This window comes from Galeopterus variegatus, unplaced genomic scaffold (assembly GCF_000696425.1).
Source record: "Galeopterus variegatus unplaced genomic scaffold, G_variegatus-3.0.2 Scaffold4471, whole genome shotgun sequence".
In the NCBI taxonomy this organism is placed as follows: Eukaryota; Metazoa; Chordata; class Mammalia; order Dermoptera; family Cynocephalidae; genus Galeopterus; species Galeopterus variegatus.
Genome location: NW_007730582.1, coordinates 81,043 through 107,726, shown reverse-complemented (window position 1 = coordinate 107,726; position 26,684 = coordinate 81,043). Strand labels below are relative to the sequence as shown.

The 26,684-nt window shown below is 43.3% G+C and overlaps 1 protein-coding gene across 1 annotated transcript in view; it reads left to right on the top strand.

Moving 5' to 3' along the window:
• Positions 1-399: 399 nt before the first annotated feature.
• KDM4A (lysine (K)-specific demethylase 4A) overlaps positions 400-26,684 on the top strand; it is a 44,825-nt gene continuing 18,540 nt past the window's right edge. Inside the window, exons 1-11 of the mRNA XM_008587635.1 lie at positions 400-546; positions 2,814-2,989; positions 6,352-6,466; positions 7,835-8,028; positions 10,953-11,002; positions 11,745-11,848; positions 12,266-12,403; positions 13,113-13,357; positions 14,062-14,261; positions 15,474-15,844; positions 25,428-25,548. Coding sequence (XP_008585857.1) covers positions 409-546; positions 2,814-2,989; positions 6,352-6,466; positions 7,835-8,028; positions 10,953-11,002; positions 11,745-11,848; positions 12,266-12,403; positions 13,113-13,357; positions 14,062-14,261; positions 15,474-15,844; positions 25,428-25,548 — 1,852 coding nt within the window. The 5' untranslated portion in view covers positions 400-408. The remainder of the gene's footprint in view (positions 547-2,813; positions 2,990-6,351; positions 6,467-7,834; positions 8,029-10,952; positions 11,003-11,744; positions 11,849-12,265; positions 12,404-13,112; positions 13,358-14,061; positions 14,262-15,473; positions 15,845-25,427; positions 25,549-26,684) is intronic.

The following is a 26,684-nucleotide window of genomic DNA, read 5'->3' as shown; positions in this document are numbered from 1 at the left end:
TCTGAGAAGTGATTAGCAAGGTGTGAAAAGGGAGTAACTTGAAAAGATAAGGGTAAAGTATGGGCAGGTCAGCTGTATGTTAGATAGGACCAACAACCAAATAGAGTTTCCCTTTCTCAGTTGAAACAGTGTCTCTGTTTAAATGAGATTTCAATATATGCAGTTTGGACACATAAGGTTCTCTCGAAACAGAACCTTTTCTATCTATATTTCTAGTTCATTTAACTTTTCTAAGGCAGATTCCAGGTGTGAGATTTTATCACTTCATCAGAATTTCGGCATCATCCTTACTATTTTCAGCACTGACATTTCCAACATTTAGTTTAATTATGTTTTACATAATTTTATGCTCTTAATGTGTTTCTTCAGATTCCTAGCTGACCAAAGTGAGCTCAGAAAGGAGGGAAAATGGCTTCCGAATCTGAAACCCTGAATCCCAGTGCTCGGATAATGACCTTTTATCCGACCATGGAAGAGTTCCGGAACTTCAGTCGATACATTGCCTACATTGAATCCCAAGGAGCTCATCGGGCTGGGCTAGCCAAGGTGAGGGGTAGGATTGTTCAACATGGTTTTTGTGACAGAAGGCGGTGAGGGAGACTTTTCCTAAATGAAGGCCAGAATTAGGTTTTACTGGAAGTTGGGGCGGGGCGATGACTTTAGTGAATGCTGTCCTATTTGCAAGTTAATTCCTGTTAATATCTGAAGCATCTCCGCTGTTAGTAGGAGAGCTGTTTGGAATTTTCAAAAGAGGAAGTAAAGAGCCAGCATCTCCAGACCTGGCTGCTGTAGCGCTTTAGTGCTTTTTATCTGTCATTGAGGGCTTATTCCATCGGCTTCTTTTGCTCTTAGTTCAGTCTCATCCAGCACTTTGGTAGTAACTTGGTTTCCCATGTGGGCTTTCTTCAAGGGGACAGAATGCACTGGCTAGCTGACACAGAATTCTGGTTCTTGTAATTTGAAATTGGTTTCTGGTTTTTACTTTTCCTGTGTTGGTTTAGTTATTTTTCCTGAGTCGAATCAGTCCTTCACGTATTCTGTTACAGTCAGGTTTGTGAGTCGCCAAAGATGAAATGACCACATTTCTGGAAGGATCCTCAAGAAACTGAGAGGCATGGGAAACAGTTTGAAACAGGAGGAAATTTTGTATACTGTTTTATGCTGTTTGAATTTCCTACCTTATGTATTTGTTACCTTTTCAATATGAAAAAAGAAAGCAAAGACATTGATTAAAAAGCTGAGAGACCAACTTTGGATCCTGGTGCCTCCATTGAGGCTGAGACAGCTCCATCGTTACTCTTAGGTGCAGATATGGCCACAGCTAGGTTAATAATAGCAGGTAGGAGCAGCAGGACCCGCAGTACAACTTTTCATAGCACATCTCTTTTATTGGTTATACTTTATTACATTAAAAAATTTACAAAATAAATACTTATTACAAGTTAATTCAGAGAGACATAAAAGACGGATCTTCATGTGCCTTCCCAGTGCCATCTCCTTAAGGTGATCAGTGTTAATTTGTAGTGCCTTCCATACCTTTTTCTCTGCTCACACTAATATACACACATATAGGATAGTGTTACTTGTTTTGTTTTTAAAAGTGATAGGATTGTGCCATACATATTCCTGTGTTGGTTAGTTGTTTTTTCTACAACAGTATTCTCTCTAGGTTGATTATGGATTCAACTCATTCTTTTTTCTCATGTTAACTATCTTGTTAATTTCTTATTATTGGAATAGGTAACATTTATGTGGGTGAAAACAAAATATTATTAGACGGTAGATAAAGTCTCACTGCCACTTCTCTCCATGCTTTCTTGTATCCTTCCAGTGTTGCCTTATAGCAAATACTAGCATATGTTTATGCATGAGAATGTGCAGGTGTGTTTGTTTACTCCCTTCTTATGTAAGATGTACCATGCAATATTCACTAATTTAAAAAACAAACAAACAAAAAAAAACTGTATAGTGGGGGCCGGCCCGTGGCTCACTCAGGAGAGTGTGGTGCTGATAACACCAAGGCCCTGAGTTCGGATCCCATATAGGGATGGCCGGTTAGTTCAATGGGTGAGCGTGGTGCTGACAACACCAAGTCAAGGGTTAAGATCCCCTTACCGCTCATCTTAAAAAAAAAAAACAACAAAAAAAAACTGTATAGTGGGGGCCGGCCCGTGGCTCACTCAGGAGAGTGTGGTGCTGATAACACCAAGGCCCTGAGTTCGGATCCCATATAGGGATGGCCGGTTAGTTCAATGGGTGAGCGTGGTGCTGACAACACCAAGTCAAGGGTTAAGATCCCCTTACCGCTCATCTTAAAAAAAAAAAACAACAAAAAAAAACTGTATAGTGTTCCATAGACTGGTTCTACCTAAATTTATTTAACTATTCAAGATTAGGTTTTTAAGAATGTTATGCTTCTTTGTAAATAGACTGTAATCTGGTATGTGAGAGAAGGAAACTCTATGAATGTAGAGCTGACCTAATCAAGGAAAATTGTGTTTAAAGAGAGCCCTGGGCTGTTAGATTGAGAGACAATCAACTCTTCAACCTCCTTTCCTGGTACCCAGATAAGCTACTGAAGCTGAGAACAAGTATTACTTACCTTAGGTCATTGCAACTAGGCAGCTAGTTGATGGCAGAACAGGATCAGGGTTAGCATGACAGTATACCTTACTGTGTTTGGGTGATCATGGGTAAATTAAAGTAACATTTGAGTAAAATTGACTGGTAGGTTTGATAGCAGCCTACCTACTTTCTGAACTCTGTCTCGCCAGGTTTCTCATTTGTCTCTTTGTTTCTTATGTTCCCTACAGGTTGTTCCTCCTAAGGATTGGAAGCCACGAGCATCCTATGATGATATTGATGATCTGGTCATTCCTGCCCCCATCCAACAGCTGGTGACAGGGCAGTCTGGCCTCTTTACTCAGTACAACATACAGAAGAAAGCCATGACTGTCCGAGAGTTCCGCAAGATAGCCAATAGTGATAAGTGAGTGGAAACTTTTTTTTTTTTAACCTGTCATAGCATCTAGGACCTAGCATCTCATCCTCATAGCTATCTCTAAGACCGCTTCTGTCTCACTGAAGAACTGTTTACTCAGTTTTAGTTTCTGTCTCCTGTTCTGCTTTTTTTATGGAAGCATTTCCTCCTCTCCGTACTGTGTCAGTCTAAACTTGTCCATATATAAAGTAATCCCATAGTTTTTCCATCAGAAGTAGAATCATTTTCTTATTCTGGTAAATTGCAAAGTTGCAAAAGAGAAAGTTGGAGGTGGTACAAAAGGAGCTTTTGCTGGATGTATTGACACCATCTGCTTAACAGAAAGTGGCTTTACCAATGTCAGTTCATGTCTTATCTTGGGATTCTTCTATCTTTAGTCATGCTCAAACTCCTCACTACCCACCTAGCTGCTGTCTCATCTCTGTTTTGACATTAACAAAGTGAATAAACTACCAAGCTGGTTGTTATTTTCTATCACTTCATTCTTCATCTGTACATTCTTACCTCTTTTAGAAACATCTTTTATTTGTTTAGGTCTGTTATTTTCAGTTGTTTTTCTCTACTTTTTGAAAATATTTAGCTCTCATTTTACTTCAGATCCACAGAAAATGAATTTTGTGCTTCCCTCATTTGCTCTGACTGTTCCTTCTTAATAACTCTTTCTTGGATCTTCTCACTTCCCATTTTACTCCTTAATTTGAGTTTCCACAAGGGATTCCTCCTTTTTCCCTGCCGCTTTTCCGGAGCCTTTTTGATATGTGCACCTCTAGATTTCAGCCTGTCATTCATACTGCGCCTTCACTGTGAAGAGCCCAGAGCTGGATCTTTAGCTTGCCAGTCCTTACACTTCTGGGGGCGGCACCTCATGTGCTTTGTCATCGCTCTGTCACATCAGGTCTCGCTCTTTGCCTTCTTTCCGTTTGACGTATCCCAGTTCTAATTGAGGTCTTCCAGTTTTATTGACAATTTAACTCTTAAAACATCTACATTGTTGGCCAACCTGCTGGCCAATGAGAGAATTTATGTAAAAGCATGTTGAAGAAGTATGACATGCTCTGCAGATAAAAGGCTGTGTCATCCTTTGTGTCTAATTTTATTTTTTTAATTGACACATTGTAATTATGCATATTTATGGGGTACAGTTTGATGTTTCAATGCATGTGTATGTTGTATAATGATGAAATCAGGGTAGTTAGCATATCCACCTTCTGCAGTTATCATTTTTTTGTGGTGAGAACATTAAAAAACTTCTCTTCTAGCTATTTTATAATATACAATACCTTAACTGTTAACCATTGCCACCCTGCTATGCAACAGAACACCAGAACCTATTCCTCCTATCTAATTGTGACTACCCATTGACCAACCTCTCTCCATCCTCCCCCCACCCCCAGTCTGGTAACCACTGTTCTACTCTACTTCTGTGGTATCCGCTTTTTTCTTGATTCCATGTATAAGTGAGATCACATGGTATTTGTCTTTCTGTGTCTGGTTTGTTTCACTCAATAGGATATACTCCATGTTCATCCATGTTGTCACAAATGACAGGATTTCATTCATTCTTTTTTTGTGGCTGAATAGTATTCCTTTGTGTGTATATATTACATTTTCTTTATCCATCTTTTGATGGACAATTAAGTTGATTCCATATCTTGGCTATTGTCAATACTGCTGTAATAAATACAGGAGTGTAGATACCTCCTCAACATGCTGATTTTATTTCCTTTGGTTATACATCCAGTAATGGGATTGCTGTATCATACAGTAGATCTATTTTTAATTGTTTGAGGAATCTCGATACTGTTTTCCATATGTCTGATTTTAACTACGCATGGGGGCTAAGCTCACCTGCTTTCTGTTTCTCACATGGGGTTCCACCAGGGGCTTCAGCCTCCTATGTCTTTCTTCTCTTCTTTTCAACACATGTGAGGATTTTTCTTATTTTAAGATACTACTTTTCCTTTTAAAATAACCATGTCTGCTCCCTTTACGCTGATATATAATAGATTCTTATCTTTGATTTCTATCTGCATGTCCAGGCATCTTAAAGAAAGAAAACCTAGTAGGTAAACACCTAAATTTATTTTTTTTTATTTTTTTATTTTTTTGTCTTTTGTCTTTTTCCGTGTCTGGCAACGGATCGCAACCCTCAGTGTCGCCCCCATACTGGACCGGGGACCGGCAACGGGATTGCAACCCTCGGCATTGCCCCCGCGCCTCGCTCAGCCAGTGAGCGGGAACCAGCCTGTATGTGGGATCCGAACCCTCGGGCAGGAGCCGCCGCCGTGCTTCCCAAGCGGCGCACTTATCCAGTGCGCCACCGGGCCGGCCCCTAAACACCTAAATTTATAAAACAGATCAGTTGGAGGTAGGGTAGTTACTTATATTTCAAAGGGAACGTTAGGTCTCTAAAATTTATTATTTTACATTAAGGTGTAAGGCAGTATTTAAAGTAAGGTTTTTTGAGGTTTTTTTTTCACTCATTCCCATTACTTGAGAATTTTATTTTGGTCTTCATGTCCACTCTTTATCCATGCATAGTATTTTTTTTTTTTTTTTTTTTTTGCCATTTTAGTTACAGTGTGCATTAGTTTTTCCACTTTTTCAGATACCAATAAGGGTTGCATATTACTCTTGTTAAATCACTGCACAATTTTTAAATGTTTTGAACTTTTAAAAAATATTTTTTGGAGTAAATTCTCAGTATGTGACTATTAAGTTAAAGAGTATGGATATTTTTATGGCTTTAGATATAGATGTAGATAGGTAGATATAAATATGTGTATATGTGTGTGTGTGTATTTCCCTAAATAAGATATTTGATGTGCAAAAATCTCTTAAATTTTAAGGACTATTTTATATTTTTATTAAAATATTTTATGTTTTTAGGCACAGTTATTTGTCGAGTGCTAGCCCCTGCGTAGGGTGCAGGGAATACAGCTTCCTTTACGCTGTGCAGGGAAGTGAGTGCTGTGAGAGCGCCTCAGCTCCTGCCATGCTGCTGGGTTTGGGTCGTCTATGGGTGTGTAGGGATTTGTGGTTCTTGGTTCTCACAAATTTGTAAGCCCATTTTCTCCCTGGGTGGCCAGGCCTCTCCTGAATCTAGCAAGGTATGGTTTAAGTAGAGTCTCTTCAGAGATTTGGATTTACATCTGCAGGTACTTTACCTCCCTCAGTCCCAGAACTCATGGAAAGGATATTGAGGGAGTTTCTTGAAGGCCAAGATTATTTCTTGTTCATTTGAAATGACTTGCTGTGCCTGGAATAGGGGATTGTGTCTTATACTGTTCATAATGCCTAATAATTTGTCCCCTGTAAGTGGTTAACACTTTTAAAAAAACTTTCGAAAGGTACTGCACCCCACGCTATAGTGAATTTGAAGAGCTTGAGCGGAAATACTGGAAAAATCTCACATTTAATCCTCCAATCTATGGTGCAGATGTGAATGGTACTCTCTATGAAAAGGTAAGACTCCCTGGGAGCCCTCTTTGTAGCATTTTTGTAATTTTGTAATGTAATACCATTTTTCTGCCTAGCACATAGTAGGCACTTAAAAGCAGTTTGGTGAATGGGTGGGTGAAGCAATGAATGATCTACCACCAGCCGATGTGCTATGCTCGCTTAATTGTGGGTGTTTTTGCATGTGACTGAATTTTATTTCTCCCACTCTACATATGAATTGGAAGATGTGGTGTTCTTTTCAAGGGCTGTTAGCATAGTCTGTGGGTGGTAGCTGATGAGGATGAATTGTTGAAAGGGTGGGATGGATCACAGAAAAGGAACTGTTGGGGGAGAGGCAGTATGCTTTCTGCAGTCTAATGAAAGGGGTATACATTTAAGAAAAGAAACTTATTTAGATTTTCAGGACCCTCAAACAATTCTGTAGTGAAAGCTATTGTAACTAGTTGTATCAGCTTAGATGTAGTGCTTTTTGGCACAAAGAACTGCCTTAAATATGGTAGAAGGGGGAATGTTTGAGATTGTTTTTGGACGATTAAAAAATTTGTAGGGTATGTCAGGGACTATCATTTCAGATTAATTTTAATATTTTCAAACTCTTTCTGGGCTGGCTGATTAGCTCAGTTGATTAGAGTGCCACTTTGTAACACCAAGGTCAAGCTTTCGGATCTCTGTACTGGCCAGCCACTCTCTGCCACCCTCCCTCCGACAAAAAAGTGAATTCAACTCTTTCCTTCCAATAATTTATAAAAAGTGAACTCCAAGTTTGTTGATAAATTTTTTGTGTGGTGGGAAGTCAAACTTATAGGGATGAAAGGCAGGAAGATGCTGTAAGGATCTGGGGTGGGGAGGGATGAAAGCAGAGCGTAATAGTCCAGATCCTGTTTATGGGAGGTGAGCTCCTGGCTGACCATTACAACTCAGGAAAAGGGCATTGTAGACGTTTTATGAAAGCACTGCCCTGTGGAAGTTGGGGCTAAAAAAGCCACAAATTGCTCTAGTTGACTCACGGTTTGCATTTTTTTTCTGTGTGGTCTAAGTGTTCCTTCTTATTTTGGCCTAAATTCTTCAGCTTCAGTTTAAACTCTTCCTCCTGGGTGTAGAACAGGTGACTGTCACCTCCTTATTCATCTTTCCTGCGCTAGCATTGTTCAGAAGTGGTGTTGGCCCTTTGGAGGTAGAACACCACCAGTTCCAGTGGTAGCTGTGAGTGCGTAAAGGATGTTGTGTTCTTCAATTCCACCTTGCTGTGACATTATTCCATAGGCTTGTCAGAGGTGACAGCTCACCTGTGACCTCCTTTATGGTTTGTAGGTTAAGACCCTAAGTTTATATTCAAACATAACTCGCTCTGGGCTGTCATTTCCTTTGCAGCATGTTGATGAGTGGAATATTGGCCGGTTGAAAACAATTCTGGACTTGGTGGAAAAGGAGAGTGGAATTACCATTGAGGGTGTGAATACACCATACCTGTACTTCGGCATGTGGAAGACATCCTTTGCCTGGCACACCGAGGATATGGACCTGTACAGCATCAACTACCTGCACTTTGGAGAACCAAAGTCCTGGTAAAGTCAACCTGTAGTTGGTACTGGGCTTCTCACCTTTAATGTGAATGGGAAACCCTCAGGATAGTGATAAAATGCAGATTCTGGTTCACTAGGCTTGGGGTAGAATTCTACCTTTTTTTTGGCAGCTGGCCAGTTCAGGGATTGAACCTTGGACCTTGGTGTTATCAGCACCATGCTGTAACCAATTGAACTAACTGGACAGCTTAAACAGACTTTCAAGTGATGAGGTGATGTTGGAGCTCTGGTGCTCAGAATGCTTTTTGAGTAGTGAGGCTTTAGAGAGCAGGGCACTTAATACCATTGTATGAAAGCATAAGTAGGCTGAGTTAATGAAAGCCACAGGGGCTATACCACTGCTTTCTAATTTCTTTTTCTGAATAGGCCTGAGGCATTTCTTAGAGGCAGACTTCCAAGACTGGAGTCACTCCTTTAGGTGATAGAAAGCTCTGTTTTCCTCATGGAAAAAATATTTGGTGTGCAGCACTGTGTGCTTAACACAGGAGGGGATGTGAGGCTGCTTAGCATATGTTTTCTGCTCTCCAGGATGTTATCAGTCTTGTTGGGAAGACAAAAGATTTATTCTCTTCTCTCCCCGCACTAACCCATCTCTCAGTCTTAGCGTTTTAGTGAAGGGCTGCAGAGAACAGTGAGTAAGACAGATGAGGTATCTTCCCTCACACAGATAAGAGAGTGTGTAGGAGATAGAATGTGAGAAAATGATAATGTGGTATGGGAATAGCTCAGATTGGGGAGTGGTGGGTGCTAAGGTCCACATAGGAAGGGCGCACATGGTCAGGGTGGGGATTAGAGAAGTCTTCCTTGCAAGAGGTGATAACTAAGCTAAGAGCACAGATGGAACCACACGTGCAAAGCTGCTAGGCTGCGAGAAAGCACGGTGTGTTTAGGGAGCCAGAGGAAGTCTGCCTGCATGGGTGCTGTGTATGAGGATGAGGAGTGAATGATGAGGCAGAGGAGACACCTTGCACCAGGTTATGGGGAGTCGAGGAAACTGTATCCGTCTTCATTTCCTTTTCCAGGATCTTCAGCCACATCCTGTCCCAGGGTTTTTCCTTTCTTCTTTAAAATGCTTTCCAGTTTCTAGTCGTGGGGAGAAAAACCTTTTGAGCCTATGATTACTCCCTAATAATTTTTTTGTGTGATGGGGAAGTCAAGTGTTCAGGGAGGAATGGCAGAAAGATGCTGTAAGGATCTGGGATGGGGAGGGATGAAAGCAGGGCATAATAACCTAGAACCTATTTATGGAGGTGGGCTCCTGGCTGACCGTTACAACTCAGAAAAAGGACATGCTAGACTTTATGAAGGCACTGCCTGGTGGAAGTTGGGGCCAAAAACGCCACACATTGTTATAGTTGATTCCCATGTTTTGCATTTTTTTTCCTTCTAGTTACCGTCCCATTTCCTTCTGTAGATGGCTAGACTTGTAGAATCTATAAATGTAGTTTTCCTCAGAAAAAGGACATGCTAGACTTTATGAAGGCACTGCCTGGTGGAAGTTGGGGCCAAAAATGCCACACATTGTTATAGTTGATTCCCATGTTTTGCATTTTTTTTCCTTCTAGTTACCATCCCATTTCCTTCTGTAGATGGCTAGACTTGTAGAATCTATAAATGTAGTTTTTGTGTCTTCACCATTCACTCCAAAGTCCCTGACATTGGATTTCCATTTTTCTATCAGGAAAAGGTTTTCTAGTTATTGAGTACACTCTTTAGGTCATCTGCAGCGGGGCTTCCAGAGGCTTCTGTGCTCGGTTACCTGATGGATCTCAAAGTCCTTTAGGTGACATGTTTCTCAACTCTCCTCTGTTTTGTTCTATAATGAAGCTATTTGGGATGGGAAGTTTTAGTTATTGTTGTAGAATAATCTTTAGAACAGATTATAAAGGTTAAAATAGTTACTCTGAGTTTCAGAATATAAAGTTTAACATTTTTTCTTTTTCCGTGTCCGGCAACAGATCGCAACCCTCAGTGTTGCCCCCATACCGGACCGGGGATCGGCAACGGGATTGCAACCCTCGGCCTCGCTCAGCCAGTGAGCGGGAACCGGTCTGCATGTGGGATCCAAACCCTCGGGCGGGAGCGCCGCCGTGCTTCCCAAGCGGCGCACTTATCCAGTGCGCCACCGGGCCGGCCCGAGCAAAAGTTTTAAATAGACATAGGTGTTTTTTTTTTTTCCTTTTCTTTTGTTTTTATGAAGAACAGTTCCTATAGTGTCTGGACAGCCGACCAGGTAGAGAAGTAATTAATTGTTGGATAATCAATAGCTGTTCTGGAAATGAAGGAAAAATAGGCTCATTAGCAGATATGAGGCCAAATCTGTTAAGTACCTAATTCATCTTCACCTTGTTTTCCATCCCTCTGTTCCACCCCATTAGGCCTTTCAAGCTCTGCTAGGAGCATTCAAAAAATACTGAGATTATGTAATGTTTTCCTCCTTTTTTTTTCTTTTTTATTTTTTTTTTAAGTTTTATTATATGAAAAACATTATAGAGGAGAAAAATATTACATACCATAAATCATGCTAGGAGCATTCAAAAAATACTGAGATTATGTAATGTTTTCCTCCTTTTTTTTTCTTTTTCTTTTCTTTTTTATTTTTTTTTAAGTTTTATTATATGAAAAACATTATAGAGGAGAAAAATATTACATACCATAAATCCTAGCCCATGGTGAATGTGTCTTATTAAATGAATGAATACAGAAGAAATAAGTTCACTCATACTTCTATGTGGGCTCTCCACTCTTCTGCCCAAATAGCCTACTATTTTATTTTTCCAGATTCCTTTCTAGCAGTTGGGAAGTTTAGCAATCTGCTATTTCAACGTAGTGTGTGAGTGGGAACCAGCCCTTTAGTTCCTACACCTGTCCTCTGCTCAACATCTGATGCTGTCATGTGATTTCAGGTACTCTGTTCCACCTGAGCATGGAAAGCGGTTGGAGCGTCTCGCCAAAGGTATTGTGTCTCCTTCATGTGCCAGGTCAGGCCCTCCTGTAAGCTGTACTCATTGCTCCAAAATGTCCAGTCTCTGCTCAGATTCTTGCATGGCCTTTCACAGGCCTGCAGGTGGGGGCCAGTGCTAGACATCCAGATTGGCTGCTTTTGCAGAGCAACTGCAATTAGAGCCTTTTCCTGCTTTGTCCTGAGAAGGTACTTAGTCATTCCTTCTTTGACTGTCTTTGCCTCAGTTTTACCAAGCATAGGTTTATTTGACCAGGGGTAGTACACCAGTCATATTGGGTCTGGTTCTTTCATCAGAAAACCCAAAGGTTAAAGTCAAACTTGAATTATTTTATGCTTTGGCTCTTTTAAGTGGACTTTGATAGATCTGTACCTCTAGAACCTATTTCAAAAAAGCCTGGGTAGACTATTCTGTAGATGTGTTACTGACAAAAGATTGAGGATACAGGTGATTGGAGAAAGGTCCTAAATAGTTTCAAAGCCCTGTAAGAACAGAGACAGACTGGGTGAGCTCAATCCCCCAAACAGGTCTTGATTACCCATGTAATACCTTACATGGGAGAGAGCTCAGAGGCTCACTGTAGAATCTTAGAATTGGTCTGAAGCTAGAAAGATCCTCAGAGATCACATTGGTGATTCTTATCGTCCAGATGAGAGGCAAGGGGTAAAGTGACTCCAGGATTACCAAGCCAGCGTGGAGCATTGTATTAACCCAGACTCATTCTCAATTAAACAGGCTTTTTCCCAGGAAGTGCTCAAAGCTGTGAAGCTTTTCTCCGCCATAAGATGACCCTGATTTCCCCTTTAATGCTGAAAAAATATGGAATTCCCTTTGACAAGGTAAACTGATTTTTTATACAGAAGTCCTTAGGCTTACATAGAAACCACCCTTTCTGGTCCTTGTTTTATAAAATTTTATTCTAGTTTATCACTCTGTACCAGGTGTGGGCCAAAGCTAAACTATATAAACAAGTATATAACTTTGATCTAAGGGTATTAAAAGTGGGGCTACTGTACTTGTCTGGTGCCGGAGGAGGGTCAGATCCATTTGAACAGGGTTAACTGAAGGAATGGCTAATTATGGTTATGATGTCTGATATGTTCGGGCTTTGCATTTTACAGAAGACAGCAAGACCTCACTGGTTTTATGACTTATTCTTGGTTATTCAGCTTAGTTGTGGCAGAGCTGGAGCTCAGAATTCTAGTTCTATAGACTGTGCCTTTTGAAGCAGCTGCTTCAAGTCTGCTCTTGTTCAGGTGACTCAAGAAGCTGGAGAATTTATGATCACTTTCCCTTATGGTTACCATGCCGGCTTTAACCACGGCTTCAACTGTGCGGAGTCTACAAATTTTGCTACTCGTCGGTGGATAGAGTATGGCAAACAAGCTGTGCTGGTAAGTCGGCTGGATTTCTTTCTGTTAACACCATGACTTAAAATGTCTGGTTGAGCAAATTGTTGTTAGATACGTTGGCTGGTGATTAGAACGTTTGTTTGAACTGCCGGAATTCGGGAATAGTATCTGGGAATGTTTAAAAGCACCAATATTTTGTGTTCATAAAGAATTTTTTTAAATGTGTTCAGGTCTGGGAAGTATAAAGTGAGCTTCCATGCTTAGTAGTCTGTTAGGCTTTAAAACCACACCCACACACATCAATAATTCTTGCTTCAGGCTGTCTGAGGTTTCCCTGTTGAGAATTCTTAGGGGTTTACTTTTATTTTAGGCAAACAGCAGGGCTGGACCTTTGACTGGGAGTAGTAGACTGGCTTGTGTGGTCCCGGCTTGGGTAGATGTCACAGGGAAGGTGGATGTTGACCATCCCAGGCCTCGAGTGCAGAGCCTAATCTCCAACCATCCCCCGTGCACCCTGCTGGGCGTCCAGGTGGACTCGTCCCAGTGTTACGCATTCTCTGCCCATTTTCCCAGCTTCCCTTCACATGTGAAGGCTCTGCAGGGACAGTACGCCCTCAGCCTGTGAACCAAAACAATTTGGTTTTAAACCGTCTGATGCTTTTTTCCACTTGGAAGGAGGAAACAATGGGATGTGGGGTGAGGTGGAAGTAGTCAAGGCACACTTACCCTCAGCTCTTGTCACTTGTGACAGTGCTCCTGCAGAAAGGACATGGTGAAGATCTCCATGGATGTGTTTGTGAGGAAGTTCCAGCCAGAAAGGTATAAACTCTGGAAAGCTGGGAAGGACAGCACCGTCATTGACCACACTCTGCCCACGCCAGAAGCAGCTGAGTTTCTTAAGGAGAGCGAACTGCCCCCGCGAACTGGCAGTGAAGAGTGTCCAGAGGAGGACATGGAAGGGGTCGAGGAGGGAGAAGAGGGAGACCCTCAGAGGAGGTAACACAGCAGCCCTTTTTGGGAGGGGTGTCTGGGCAGCTTCCATGACTCACGGAGAGGCTGTTTCTAGGTGGCATGTTTAAGCCACAGCTGAGGGAGAATCCTCAGAGCCAGAGCATTCAGGTGCTTCCTTGTGGCTCTTACCCAGGAACGAGAGCCCCTGTGGTAGGCCTGTCGTCTGCTGGAGCAAAGGCAGGGCTCCCTCTGAGCCAGAAAAGCCACATTTTCTCATCATCACGTCAGTATTTTTTTTCTTACAAAGGAAAGTGTGGTGGCAGGAATGAGATTCACGAGGGCGGGGTAATGGTGTGATTTAAGTCTGCCAGTGTCTCCAGCATCTGAGCCAGAGGATCTGCACTCTGAGGAGAGTTTATGCTGGGCCATGTGGGAAAGGAAGGAGGAACATTTACTGGGTACCTGCCATGTGCCAGGCGCTCTGCCAGGTACTCCACATGCCTTTTCTTAATCCTCACAACAAATCTCTGAGGTGGGTGGCAATAGCTGTATTTTCCAGATGGTGGAACAGGTTCACAGAGGTGAAGTCCTTTGTCTCAAGTCACACCAATAAGAGGTGGCCCTTGGTTTTGAACCAGGCCGGGCAGGCTCTGGCTGTTCATTCTGGGCTGTATGTGGATGTGAGTGAATGTATCTGTATAAGTGCATGTACATATGGGCTCTTAAAGGGTTTGTCCTCTGACTTGCAGCCTGGCCAGGCACCGTATTGGGACAAAGAGACACCGCATTTGTCTTGAAATACCACAGGAGGTGAGTCAGAGTGAGCTCTTCCCCAAGGAGGAGCTGAGTTCCGGGCAGTATGAGATGACTGAGTGCCAAGCCGCCCTCTCTCCCGTGAGGCCCACTCACAGCTCTGTGCGGCAAGTTGAGGACAGTCTCGCCTTCCCAGGTTAGTCAACTATGGTGTGTTTCCACAACCCTAAGTAATGTCTGTTCATCCTGTGTTCAATGCCATATTAAGTGCCAGGTCAGAAAAAAAGGAGAGAGAGAGGTCTGCGAGCAGATAGACTAATTGGAGGATGAGAAGTGCTTTGGGTAGGGATATACAGGGCATGCTAGGCATGCAGGAAAAGGCTTCTCCCTCTGCCTGCTGAGGGGTCAAGGAAGCAGCAAAGATTTTGCTGAAGGTGACTCTTACGAGATCAGTAGGAACTTTCCAGGCAGGGAGGGAAGAGTGTAGAAAGGGCATCCCAGACAGGAGGAGCAGGGCGAAGGCATGGAGATGTGAAATGGCATGATCTACCGGGGGAACTGGTGGTGGTTTCTAATGTTGAACTTTAGGGGTGGGAAGGGTGGAAGGCAGTCGTGTGACCAGGAGATGAGGCTGGAGCAGAAGGTATGAGATGATGTAGGGCTGCCTGCCAGTTTAGAGTTGTGCTCACTTGGAGGCTTGAGGAGCCTTTTGTATTTTAAGGGAGCAAGTGGTGTGGTCAGTGGTGTTTCAGAGCAGTCACTTTGCTGGATGTTGAGAATAGATTTGCTAAGGAGAGGCTTGGATCAGTCTCTGGTCAGCCTTGAAGAAATCTCAGTTGAGGATACTGTGGTACATTTGCTGATAGCCAGATAGCAATGTGGACTCAGACCCTGGGGCTGCGTTGCCTTCTCTTCAGCACATTTTCTAGCCTAGGGCAGCAAGGTTAGGATACTGTGGTACATTTGCTGATAGCCAGATAGCAATGTGGACTCAGACCCTGGGGCTGCATTGCCTTCTCTTCAGCACATTTTCTAGCCTAGGGCAGCAAGGTCTCTGCTGAGCTCAGGGCTTCATTTCCTGCAGGAGACTTCTGAGAAAATGGCAGCTACCACTTACTGAGTGTCTGCTACGTGCCAGGCTATGCTCCCATCTTATAGAAGGGAGTCTTATTTAAGAGACCTGGAAATGAGTGGTAGTATCCTCACATTAGAGCAAGAGACTGGAGGCCCAGAGAGGGTGAGCAATCAGCCCTGATCCACAGTGATCCTGGGAGCGACAGAGGCAGGATTGGAAGCCAGGTTTCACTCCCAGCCCATGTTCTATGTGCTTTGCCACTCTGCTGTTCCTCAAGTCCACATGTACAGGAGGAAATTGGCCCTGTCTGTGTAGTGTGTATGTGTGTTTCAGATTATTCTGACTCCACTGAAGTCAAATTTGAAGAGCTCAAAAATGTCAAACTGGAAGATGAGGAGGAGGAGGAGGAACAAGAAGCAGCTGCCTTGGATCTTTCTATGAATCCTGCTTCTATGGGGGGATGCCTCATCTTCCCAGGTTCCAAAAAGAAATCATCTTCTAGCCTGGGCTCCAGTTCTTCACAGGATTCTATTTCTTCTGATTCAGAAACCAGTGAGCCTTTCTCCTGCCAAGTCCAAGGGCAAACGGGAGTTCTCACTGTGCACAGCTATGCAAAGGGGGATGGCAGGATCATCGTGGGAGAGCCACACATGAGGAAGAAAGCAAGCGCCGCCAGAAGTATCAGCGAGCGGGAGCTGGCAGAGGTATGGGCTCTGGGCAGTGGTGTTGGGGAGTGAGCTGCCCTGGAAGGCAGCCTGTGGAGGGGAAGTGGATCTGTGCAGTGGAGGAGCTACAGATGTCCAGGAAGGGCGGAGAGACTTTCAGTCTGCAGTGGTTGTGTCAAACAAAAAGCCAGGTGGCATTCACTCTCTTCCAGCTTGTTTTGTGCTGGGTGTTCCTTTTCTCTTTTCACTGTGTGAGTATTGATCTGGAGAAGCGCATTGCAGCAGCCTCAGTGACAGCAGCTGATATTCAGCTCCGTTGGGTATACACTGCCTTCTCTGTGGGGTGGGCTTCACGGTTAGAACACCAGCTATTAAAGCTTGGATGTTTGGGGCTTAAGGAGGAGATGGCCTTTCTTACCCTAACATTCAGGGTTTTTTTTCTTACAAATCTTGACTGCCTATAGACTCCCAGTATGTCATTGACAGAGCATCCTTTTGGACACCAGGATGAATTCACAAAGCTATAAATGTGAATGTTTGCTCAGGTTGTCTGCTAGTACACACACCATCACCAAAAAGCTATGTTTCCTGTCTGTGGTGCGCAGCGTGCTCTTGGCAGGTCTGGCACTGAGTGGGATGCAGCAGAGCCGTGCTAGATGCAGCCGGACTCACACTACCCAAGTGACCTGCTCTTCCTCCCTAGCCTCACAGCTCACGTGGGTCAAGTTTGCAGCCTTTGGTGAGGGGTGGCAGGTAGTAGAAGCCAGTGCAGGTCCTCATTATTCCCTGTTTCTTTACCTTTACTTTAAAAAGTTTATCTCAGAAGTTTTCATCATGAAAAACTTCTAAAGTATATATAAATAAAACACTGTCACGAGCTCCCCATGTACACTCATCATCTACATATAATTAACAGTTCATATTTGTTTTATATTTTCTTTGGTTGACGTACTGACAACACAGTCCATAGTCAGATTTCCTTAGTGTTGCCAGTAGTCTCTTTTTACGGTTGGCTTATCCCCTTGTCTTTTACACTTACATAACTTTTCCTCTTTTGACGTACTGACAACACAGTCCATAGTCAGATTTCCTTAGTGTTGCCAGTAGTCTCTTTTTGCGGTTGGCTTATCCCCTTGTCTTTTACACTTACATAACTTTTCCTCTCTGCCTTCTCTGAATCTCAGGGCTCAGTTTCCATAGACTTCCTTTCTACCCCGTGAATGCTCCTCAGTCTGTTTCAGGTGGTTGTAGGCTAATGAGCTAGTAACCACTACGTTTCCTTCTCATTGCCTCTGGTTGCTCCTCTCTGTGCCCTCTTATGGCAGCTCCCACGGGAGAGGGGTTTTCAGCTTGGGAAGCAGTCTCTTAGACTCCCAGCTGCCACCTAGCCATTCTCCTTCACAAAGCCCTTGTGCCATCTCATTCATCCTACTGCTGCACTACAGTTCGCACTTTCCTCTTGTGGTGCCAATCTGACTTTCTTGCCTCCGGTGGCAGTCACAATCATGAAAGCAGCTAAGAATTAGCTCGGACTCACTATGTACTAAGTCCTTTTATGCATTGCTTCGTTTATGTATGACTGCTAAGTTGATCTTAAATATAGAGTCAAGTTTTTTGTGTTTTTTGGGGGGTGGGGGTGCAGAGAGCCAATAAATAACACCCATCTTTGTTCCTCCCAGGTTTGGAACCAGTTAAGTGATGGATACGAGAATCGGGCATATGGAGTTTAGAATGTTGCTTTATTATGAGTTAAAATGATTGAAGAAAGTGTCTTTTAACCTGTGGCCAAATGGCCCCGCTACTCTTTTACTCTCAATTAGACAGGTCGCTACCTATTTATAGGCAGCTCTGGATGTCTGCAAGCCCCTCAGAGGGGCAAAGCATTTCTCACTCAGCTTGTATGTGGTGTGGACACAGACCCAAATGCAGTCCCTCTGCAAAAGGCAGATCCTAGCTAAGTGAAGAACATTAACATCCAAGGAGTTGGGGGAAAGCCAGGAATTCCTCCATGTGGAAATATACTAGGGAAGGAGGTTTCTCTCTAACATGTCTCTCTTCAGTCCCCTGCTCAAAAGCTGTTGAGTGCCTGCCTGGTTCATGGATCCTTTTTATCTCTGCATGGACTTCTCAGCTGTAGCCTGCTGGTGATACCCCTCTCCACTCCATCACCAACCATCTCGCCATCCCCAACATATGCTGGCTTGTTTGAACTACTTAAAGTTCTCTAAGAATGCCTCAGCTGCTCTGCCTCTTCACTCTGCTTTGTAATCGTTTGGCATACCTACTGTAGGCTAGGACTGTGCCTTCAGGGAGCTCACTGTCTAGAAGAGTGGACAGATATGATCAGATAATGCCAGTACTTAGTGGTAAATGTGGTGCTCAAGTGGAAGAGTTAGCAGCTCAGCCTGGGGTTGGGGTGAGGAGTTAGGATGGCTATAGAGAAGAAAGCATTTTAGCTAGTCCTGGAGGTGAGTAGGAGGATGCCAGGTGGACAGAATGAAATCAGCGAATCTGGGAGAGGATGGTAGGGCTAGCTTATGCCAAGGTGAAACACATATGGGGTCTACAGTGGTTTAGTTTGTCTCAGGCACATAGGACTGGAAAGGGCCTCGGGAAGTGTTGTCAGAGGGTGTCAAGAGCGAGAACATGGCCGCCTCGTGTGCTCTGTGAAGCCATTTGACTATTCATTTATTTTTGGTGGCTGGATGGTACAGGGATCGAACCCTAGACCTTGGTGTTATCAGCACTGTGCTCTAACCAACTGAGCCAACTGGCCAGCCCCCATTTGACTTTAGAGTTGAGGTGTGGAGAGCAGTGGCAGGTTCCTACTATATGCATTTGGAGATTGAAAACTTCCATAATACATTCTTTTAAATGCACACACTTAGATCTTGACAACTGTTATATCTTGCACATTTGCTTCATCTGTCCTGTTTTTATTTGGTGAAATATTTTAAAGCAAATCTCAGATACCATTTCATTTCTTCCCTACCTCAGTGTGTCTCTCTAAAAAATATGGGCATTTTCTTAATCACAATGCAGTTATGAATATTAGACTTAATGATATTATAAAAATTCTTCAGCATCATCTGATATCCAGTCCATAATCAAATTTCCTCAGTTGTCTAAAGAAAATATACTTTACAGTTGGTGTATTTGAATCAGGATTAAATCAAGGCTCACACCTTGTATTTGTTTATTATGTCTCTTAAGTCTTCCTTAGGGCCTTTTTCCCCCACCGTTGACTTACTCAACAAACTGTCAATCAGTCAAGGGTTGACTAGATTGTCCAGTCAAGGGTTTTTAAAGCACCATACTGATGTTTTGTAAGATCATTTTGGAAGCAATATAAAGATTTTTGGTTGGGAGAAGAAGGAGCCAAAATTAGAAACAGTTAACAGGTTCTCTTGAAGGTGGAATTATGGATGATTTTCACTTCCCACATTTATGCATCATTTGAATATTTTTTTATGATTAACATGTTATTTTTATAATTAAATACTTCTTCAGGAAAAGAGGAAAAAAGATTTGAAATAGGGAACCCAATTGGGAATCTGTTTATTTAGTCTGAGAGTGAGGTAGTGAGAACTTGAGCTGGGTGGTGGGCACAGAGATGGGGAGCAGAAAATGGATGTGAGAGCTACTTAGAGGGGGGAGCATAGCACTGGGGTTGGATGTGGGCTGAGTGAGAGGGCATTGTGGAGTTGACTTGGGTTTCCAGCTTGAGGTATTAGATGGATGGATGCATGGTGGTGCCGCCATCTGTGTAGGATAGCGGTTATAAGAAAAGTGAAGGGGTTTTTTGTGTGGGTTAGGAAGTGAGTTCAGTTGGGGGCATGTTGAATATGTTGATTGTGACCTGCTTGTTCGTGAAAGCAGGCTGTTGAGATGTATGTACATGGTCTGTAGGCCTGAGAGTCACCAGGAGGGTATTGGTGGGCATGGAAGAGCGTGAGTAGAGTGAAGAACAATTTTCACAGTGCGGGTGGAGGTGGAGGGCCTGAGTAGGAGAATGAGAAGGAGCAGCCAGAGGTTGAGGAACTAGTAAAGAATAGTGTGCGAAGCCAGGAGAGGAGAGAAGTCCAAGACAATGGGAGATAATGGCCAAATGAGCCTTGTATTGAAGGGCAGGAGCCTGCCGAGTTGGGGAAGTTGAAGATAATGAGGGAGAGAGGAGTGATTGGATCCCGGGAATCTAAGGAGGTAGGAGGAAATGGGATCTCCAGCACAAGTGTAGGGACAGGAGGAGATGGGTGCAGATAGATTTCTTTTTCTTTTTTTTGTATTTTTTTTACATTGTGGTGAAATAAACATGGCATAACATTTACCATTTTATCCACTTTTTAGTGTACAGTTCAGTGGCAGTAAGTACATTCACATTGTGCAACCATCACCAGGATGCATACGGTTTTGAGGTGGAAGGAGACAGTGAGTTGTCTTCACCGGTCTCCTCTTAGACCAATCAGATACCTGCCTCTGCTTAGTGGAACACAGCCCTTTCAAAAGCCACTACTCTTAGAAACTTTTCACTGCTTCCCATCTACTTCCCTTTCTCCTTTGAAGCCCTACAGTTCATTGATTTGCTCCTCAATGCAGTTTCGTAGGCTTGTGAAGAAGGTAAGCTTCTGGAAGCTAGGCTCTGTGCCACAGTTGTCCGTACTTCTGGAGGCACCAGCATGGTCCCCAGGACTTGGCTCTTGAACCCTCTGTAAATGTGGAATGAGTGAGTGGAAGGTCAGGTTTGGTTAATGAGAAGCCAGCATCAGGATTAATTGACTGGGTAGACGGCAGGTCTGATGGTCAAGGATTGGTAGCAGAAGCTGAACACCTTTGCCCATCCCTGGAGAGGTCCGATAGCATTGTATCTATATTTGACAACAGCTAGGTTCGTGAGAGCACCCTTGAGTTCCCCACCCCCACTTTGAGCATCCCCCACACTATAATTTGGGACTCTTGCTGCTCAGTTTATATGCCGCCATCTATGTTAAGGGCCTCTTTTAGGGCAATCTAACAAACTGCAGTTTTTGGTAAGGCACCCTCATTAACTGACCGTTGAAGAACCAAAGCTGTAGAGTTTTCATTTAACTACAGACTAAATGAAACATATAGATGTGTCTGCTGCAGAAGTTCTTGTTGGTTCAAGCTGCTTTGAAAAAGTGAGTTCCCAAAACAGGGCAAGAAAATAGTTGGGTTTGCTCAGTACAGAACAAGCCCCTGGGTGCCAGATGTTAGAAGGGAGAACAGAGAACTTGGGAGCCTTAAGCTCCACTCCAGTTCTCCCAGGCAGAGGTCTGGGAGACTATCTGCCCCTGTCCCGTCCCCACAAGGAGCCCTCTGGGGCAGGGTTCATTACCCCCATTCTACTGGTGGGGTTGCTTCTTGCCCAGGCTCACACAACTGTTGATTGAACTGGGATTTGAACTCAGCCCTTTCCATTATATACTGAGGGAGTTTAGAAATTGGAGCACATCCTAGGGAAAAGCAGCACTGTGGGGAAGGTGCAGATGGCATGGAACAGGAGGAGTATTTAGCCAGGAGGTGAGAAAACGTGAAAAGATCTGATTTCTTTGGTCAGAGCAGCATGATGATAGTGGATGGGGCATAGGCTTCAGACTTGGACACCAGGTCTCCCTCTGGCTGGGTTATAAGCCTCTTGAGGTTAGAGATCATGTCTCATTCATCTGTATTGCCAGAGCACTGAGTATGGAATACTGGGTATGTATACTAGGCATATGGGAGGTACTCTGAGTAAACATGATGGAGAAAGGCATATTCTTCCTTTCCTAAGGCTGCATTCTGGCATTCTTGATCTGTACCCCTTCTACCTCCTTCAGTACTTGGATCTAGAAAATGGTCCGTGTCTTAGTTTTCTATTGCTGCTATAACAAGTTACCGCAAATATAGAGGCTTATTAAAACAGCACTCATTTATTATCTTACAGTTCTTCAGAAGTCTGAAATGGATCTCGCTGTGCTGAAACAAAGGTGTCAACAAGACTTTGTACATCCTGGAGGTTCTAGTGGGAGAAACCATTTCCTTGCCCCTTCCAGCTTCTACAGGTCACCCACACTCTTTGGCTCACGGCCCTCTCCCTCCATATTTAAAGGCAGCAGCATCCAGCTGAGTCCTCATATCACATGGCTCTGACACTCTTCTGATACCCTCTTCTGTTACTAAGCACGGTTCTGATTACCTTGGGGCCACCTGGATAATCTAGATAATCTCCCTATTTTAAGACCATGTGATTAGCAACCTAAATTCTCCTTTGCCATGTTAACATAGCATATTTGTATGGATTAGTACTTGGACATAATTGAAGGATGATTATTCTGTCTACCACATATCTTAATACGCCCTTCTTTTTTTTTTGGTGGCTGGTAAGGGGATCCTAACCCTTGACCTTGGTGTTATGTTACATCACCGTTCTCGAACCAAGTGAGCTAACCAGCCAGCTCATTAATATCTGCCTTTCATAAGCTTCTTTCTTCATTACCTATAAAACCGTACTCATATAGCCCCTATCCTAAAGTATAGTTCTGGAGGAAATTTCCTTCTCAACTCTGATCTCATAAGGAATTATCTAAAAAATTGTCTCTGTTCTGTATTCACTCCTTAGTTCCTTACTGTCTGTCTGCTGGAACTTAACTCAGAAAAAAGTCCTGATGCCTCCCAGTTGTTGAGTCCTTTGGTCCCTTCCCTGCTTAACCCTTCTGTATTCTTTGGTACTGCGGATTTCCCCCTCCTAGAAGCTGTCCCCTCCTTGACTTTTTGTTATACCCCCTCCTTTCTGCTTCCGAATCTCCTTTTCTCTTTTTTTCCTCCTGTCCCTGGAATGCTTATTCTTTAGTCAGTTTATCTTCTACCAAATATTTCATCCACTTCCACAATTTTAATCCTGAACCTGATGCTGAAGATTCTCCAATCTACAGCTCTCTCTCTGACCTCTGGTCTGAATTTCTTAATGCCCCCCCTGGGCATTTCCAAATGAAGGGCCCTTAGATGCATGTTGTATGTACCACACACAGCACTTTAGCCTTCTTTATCCACACGAGTCCTCTCAAGTTTCTGTCACCTTGGTGATCCAGCCTAGACATCCCCACCATCTCGGGCTCCTTTATTCTCATCCCTTCTTATCTCTGCCACATCCCAGGTTTAAGCCTATTATCTGAGTATCTTCAAAGTGAGGAGTGCAAGAAGATTATTGGAGTACAGGAATAAAATAAAATGAGCTTGATTTTTATCTTATCCTTTTGCAGTCTTTTTGTTTTAAAATGTGCATAAGTGCATTAGTAAATATAATTTATTAGTAAATGTACATATGTTGGCACACTCCTGAATTTATTTACATGTTAACACTATCAAAAAAGTTTGGTGAGTATGGGTTTTCCAGTTTGTTTTAGCCAAAGAACCCTTTCTTTAAGTAAAATCTTACCCATTTAAAAACATTGCTCTGTTTCTTCTATGAAGGTGAAAAGAAAAGTTTTAAAAAAAAATTAAAAGGGTAAATCAAAAGCAGAGCTATTCTGTTTGGAAAGGAGGCGAGACCGAGACCCTTTCATATTCTCACTATTGGAGGCTCCTGAGGGGCCTTCTTGATATACATTTCAAAAACCATTGGTTTAGACAGTTGATGTAGTTCAGGTCTAATTAAAAATCTATGATCATGTAAGTCCTCATGGATATCAGTAGTAAAAGGTCCGCATCACTCACGTAAGCATGGATTGCATCCTGTTAGTCCATTTCTCCACACCTTCTTCCTTTCCTGGGCAGCCCTTTGCACACAGTAGGTGCTCAGTGAATATTTGTTGAATGAATGGGTAAATGGGCACTGAAACTTCTTGGTAAAATTTATGTCTGGAAGAACAGATATATTCTACCTGGACATGCCCTGCTCAGAATTTGTTTTTTCCTGACATCCGATGTGTGATCCTTAAGCTCTGGGATTCTGTGTAGTTGCACATGGAGTCTGTAGGCCTGAGGCTCATTCCTGAAGTAGCACTGCAGTACCACCACTCTTCTGCAGTGCTCTAAGGCATTAGTTTTTGTCACGGTTGCAAAGTTGCTCTCTTCCAGGCCTCATTTCCTTGCCTAATGGGTTTTGCTAACCCTGTGTCTCCTAATGTTGGTATTTCTAAATTTTGAGTTTGTTGATTAGAAAGAAACTTTTGTGTTGTATTACTGAGTCAATCCTGTCTATCTTAAACCTAATTACATTTGCTCTGACATTATGTTAACACAGTGTTAAATCAACCTTTCCTTTTGCAGCTAGGCCAGAATTCTAGATGCATACTCTGTCCTGGCTGATATTCTCCCCTGGAGGAGAGGAAACTAACTGAGGAGTTAACAGTGTCAGTTAGAGCCGAGGTCTTGCCAGCATATAAGGAGAAGTTGGCCTATTTTACTTTTAATGGGTTCGTTCCTCTTCCCTTTGGATGTCCTCTAAACTTTCTGTCCTGGCTGATATTCTCCCCTGGAGGAGAGGAAACTAACTGAGGAGTTAACAGTGTCAGCTAGAGCCGAGGTCTTGCCAGCATATAAGGAGAAGTTGGCCTATTTTACTTTTAATGGGTTCGTTCCTCTTCCCTTTGGATGTCCTCTAAACTTCCAAACCTGGATGGCCCAGCTGCCTGGCACATTGTTAACAGGTGTTGCTGACCTACTGGTCCATGGAAGGTGGCACCTGGACTCTGAGACTCAGATGCAGTCTAATGGCATGGAGCTTAAGGTGGAGCTGGAGGGACAGGGCTCTTTGAGAGCTGGAGCAGGGCCTTTTTTGGTATTCTTTCAGGAGGCTGCTGAGAAGGCCAAGATAGGCTAGTTTGCATAGTACAGGTTGAGTATCCCTTATCTGAAATGCTTGGGACCGGAGTGTTTTGGATTTAGCATTTTTTCCAGATTTTAGAATATTTNTTAGAGCCGAGGTCTTGCCAGCATATAAGGAGAAGTTGGCCTATTTTACTTTTAATGGGTTCGTTCCTCTTCCCTTTGGATGTCCTCTAAACTTTCAAACCTGGATGGCCCAGCTGCCTGGCACATTGTTAACAGGTGTTGCTGACCTACTGGTCCATGGAAGGTGGCACCTGGACTCTGAGACTCAGATGCAGTCTAATGGCATGGAGCTTAAGGTGGAGCTGGAGGGACAGGGCTCTTTGAGAGCTGGAGCAGGGCCTTTTTTGGTATTCTTTCAGGAGGCTGCTGAGAAGGCCAAGATAGGCTAGTTTGCATAGTACAGGTTGAGTATCCCTTATCTGAAATGCTTGGGACCGGAGTGTTTTGGATTTAGCATTTTTTCCAGATTTTAGAATATTTGCAGATTCTTTAAACATCTCTAATCTGAAAATCTGAAATTCAAAATGCTCTAATTAGCATTTCCTTTGAGCATCATGTGGGCACTCAAAGTTTTGGATTTTGGTGCATTTTGGATTTCATATTTTCAGATTAGGGATATTCAACCTGTACTGTCATTTGGCTTTTTTCTAAGACAGGTGTATTCTGTGTTTGGTTTTATACTTCTTTGTGTTTCTCTGTGTCCCCCTCTTTCCCTTCGTTTTCATTGTAAGACTAACTTCTGCTGTGTGTCAAGTTGAGGCAAGACTGATTGCATTTCTTCTGGTTTGCCCAGGTTGCAGATGAATACATATTTTCCCTGGAGGAGAATAAGAAGTCCAGGGGTCGCCGTCAGCCCTTAAGCAAGCTCCCCCGCCATCACCCACTTGTGCTGCAGGATTGTATCAGTGACGATGGTAAGTGTTGTTTTCACTCTGCACTAGAAGGAAAGCAGCTCACTGCATGAGGACTTGCTCTGACAGGACATCAGAAGGCCATAAGAGATAAGGGTGGGCCTGCAGCTTAGTTTTTCCCCAGATAATCCATAGAAAGGACAGGATTTTCTTTTCTGTCTAATTTACTAATCAGATTTCATTGTAAGTTTGAGTATCTTGGAATGTACTAATATGGGATAATTGCATGCAGGTTCTTTCCTTTCTTCTAGTAAGTACAAGGCTGAGTTTTCAGGATAGCAAATTTTGTCAGTGATGCCAAGCCCTGTGCTAGATGGGTGGATACAAAGATAATAACTAAGATATGTCTGTGCCCTCAAGATGTTCACAGGGTAGTGGGGCAAAACTGACAGGTAAACAGATTTAAAGAAAGAAGAGATGTTAATCCAGGTAAAGGGGACAGCATGAGTAACCATGGAGGAGAGAAACAGGAAGGTATATTCAGAGGAACCAAATTAGCTCAGTGTGGCTGGAGTTAAAGGGCAAGGCCAGGGAGTGATAGATGGGATAGGAGTGAGGCAGGAGTGAAGACCGGATCATGGACAGCATTATATGTAAAGCCAGAGTGAGGACCTTTTCTCATAGGGATTCAGGAGCCATTGCAGTGCTTAAGCAGAGTAGTGACATGGTCAGAGGGATGTTAGAAAGATCACTCCTAGTGATGGTGTCTTGAGGATGGCTTTGAGGGGACCAGATAGGTGTTGGTTATAGTCTCCTTGAGATATGAAGGTCGTGGTAGGGATGGAGAAAGGAATGCAATGAAGAGATTGGGAAGATAAAGTCAGCTGGATTGGGTGACTGGCTGTGTAGCCGTGAGGGTGGTAGTTAAGTAGGTAAGAGAGGATGAGTTGAGTGCCTAGTTGGTAGCTTTGGTTGAGTTTTGGAAATCTGGGTTCAATGTCTGTGCAGGATGTCGACTAGGGGATTGGCGCAGAGTATCAAATATCAATGGTATTTGATATCATTATTAGAATAATGAGGTCGCTCATGGAGAGGGCACAGAGCGGGGTGAGCAGAGGCTAGGTAGGGTTAGATGGACAGAAGAAGGGGAACCTGTGAAGGAGACAGGGAAGGGGAGCAGGCAGACGTGTATGTGTAAG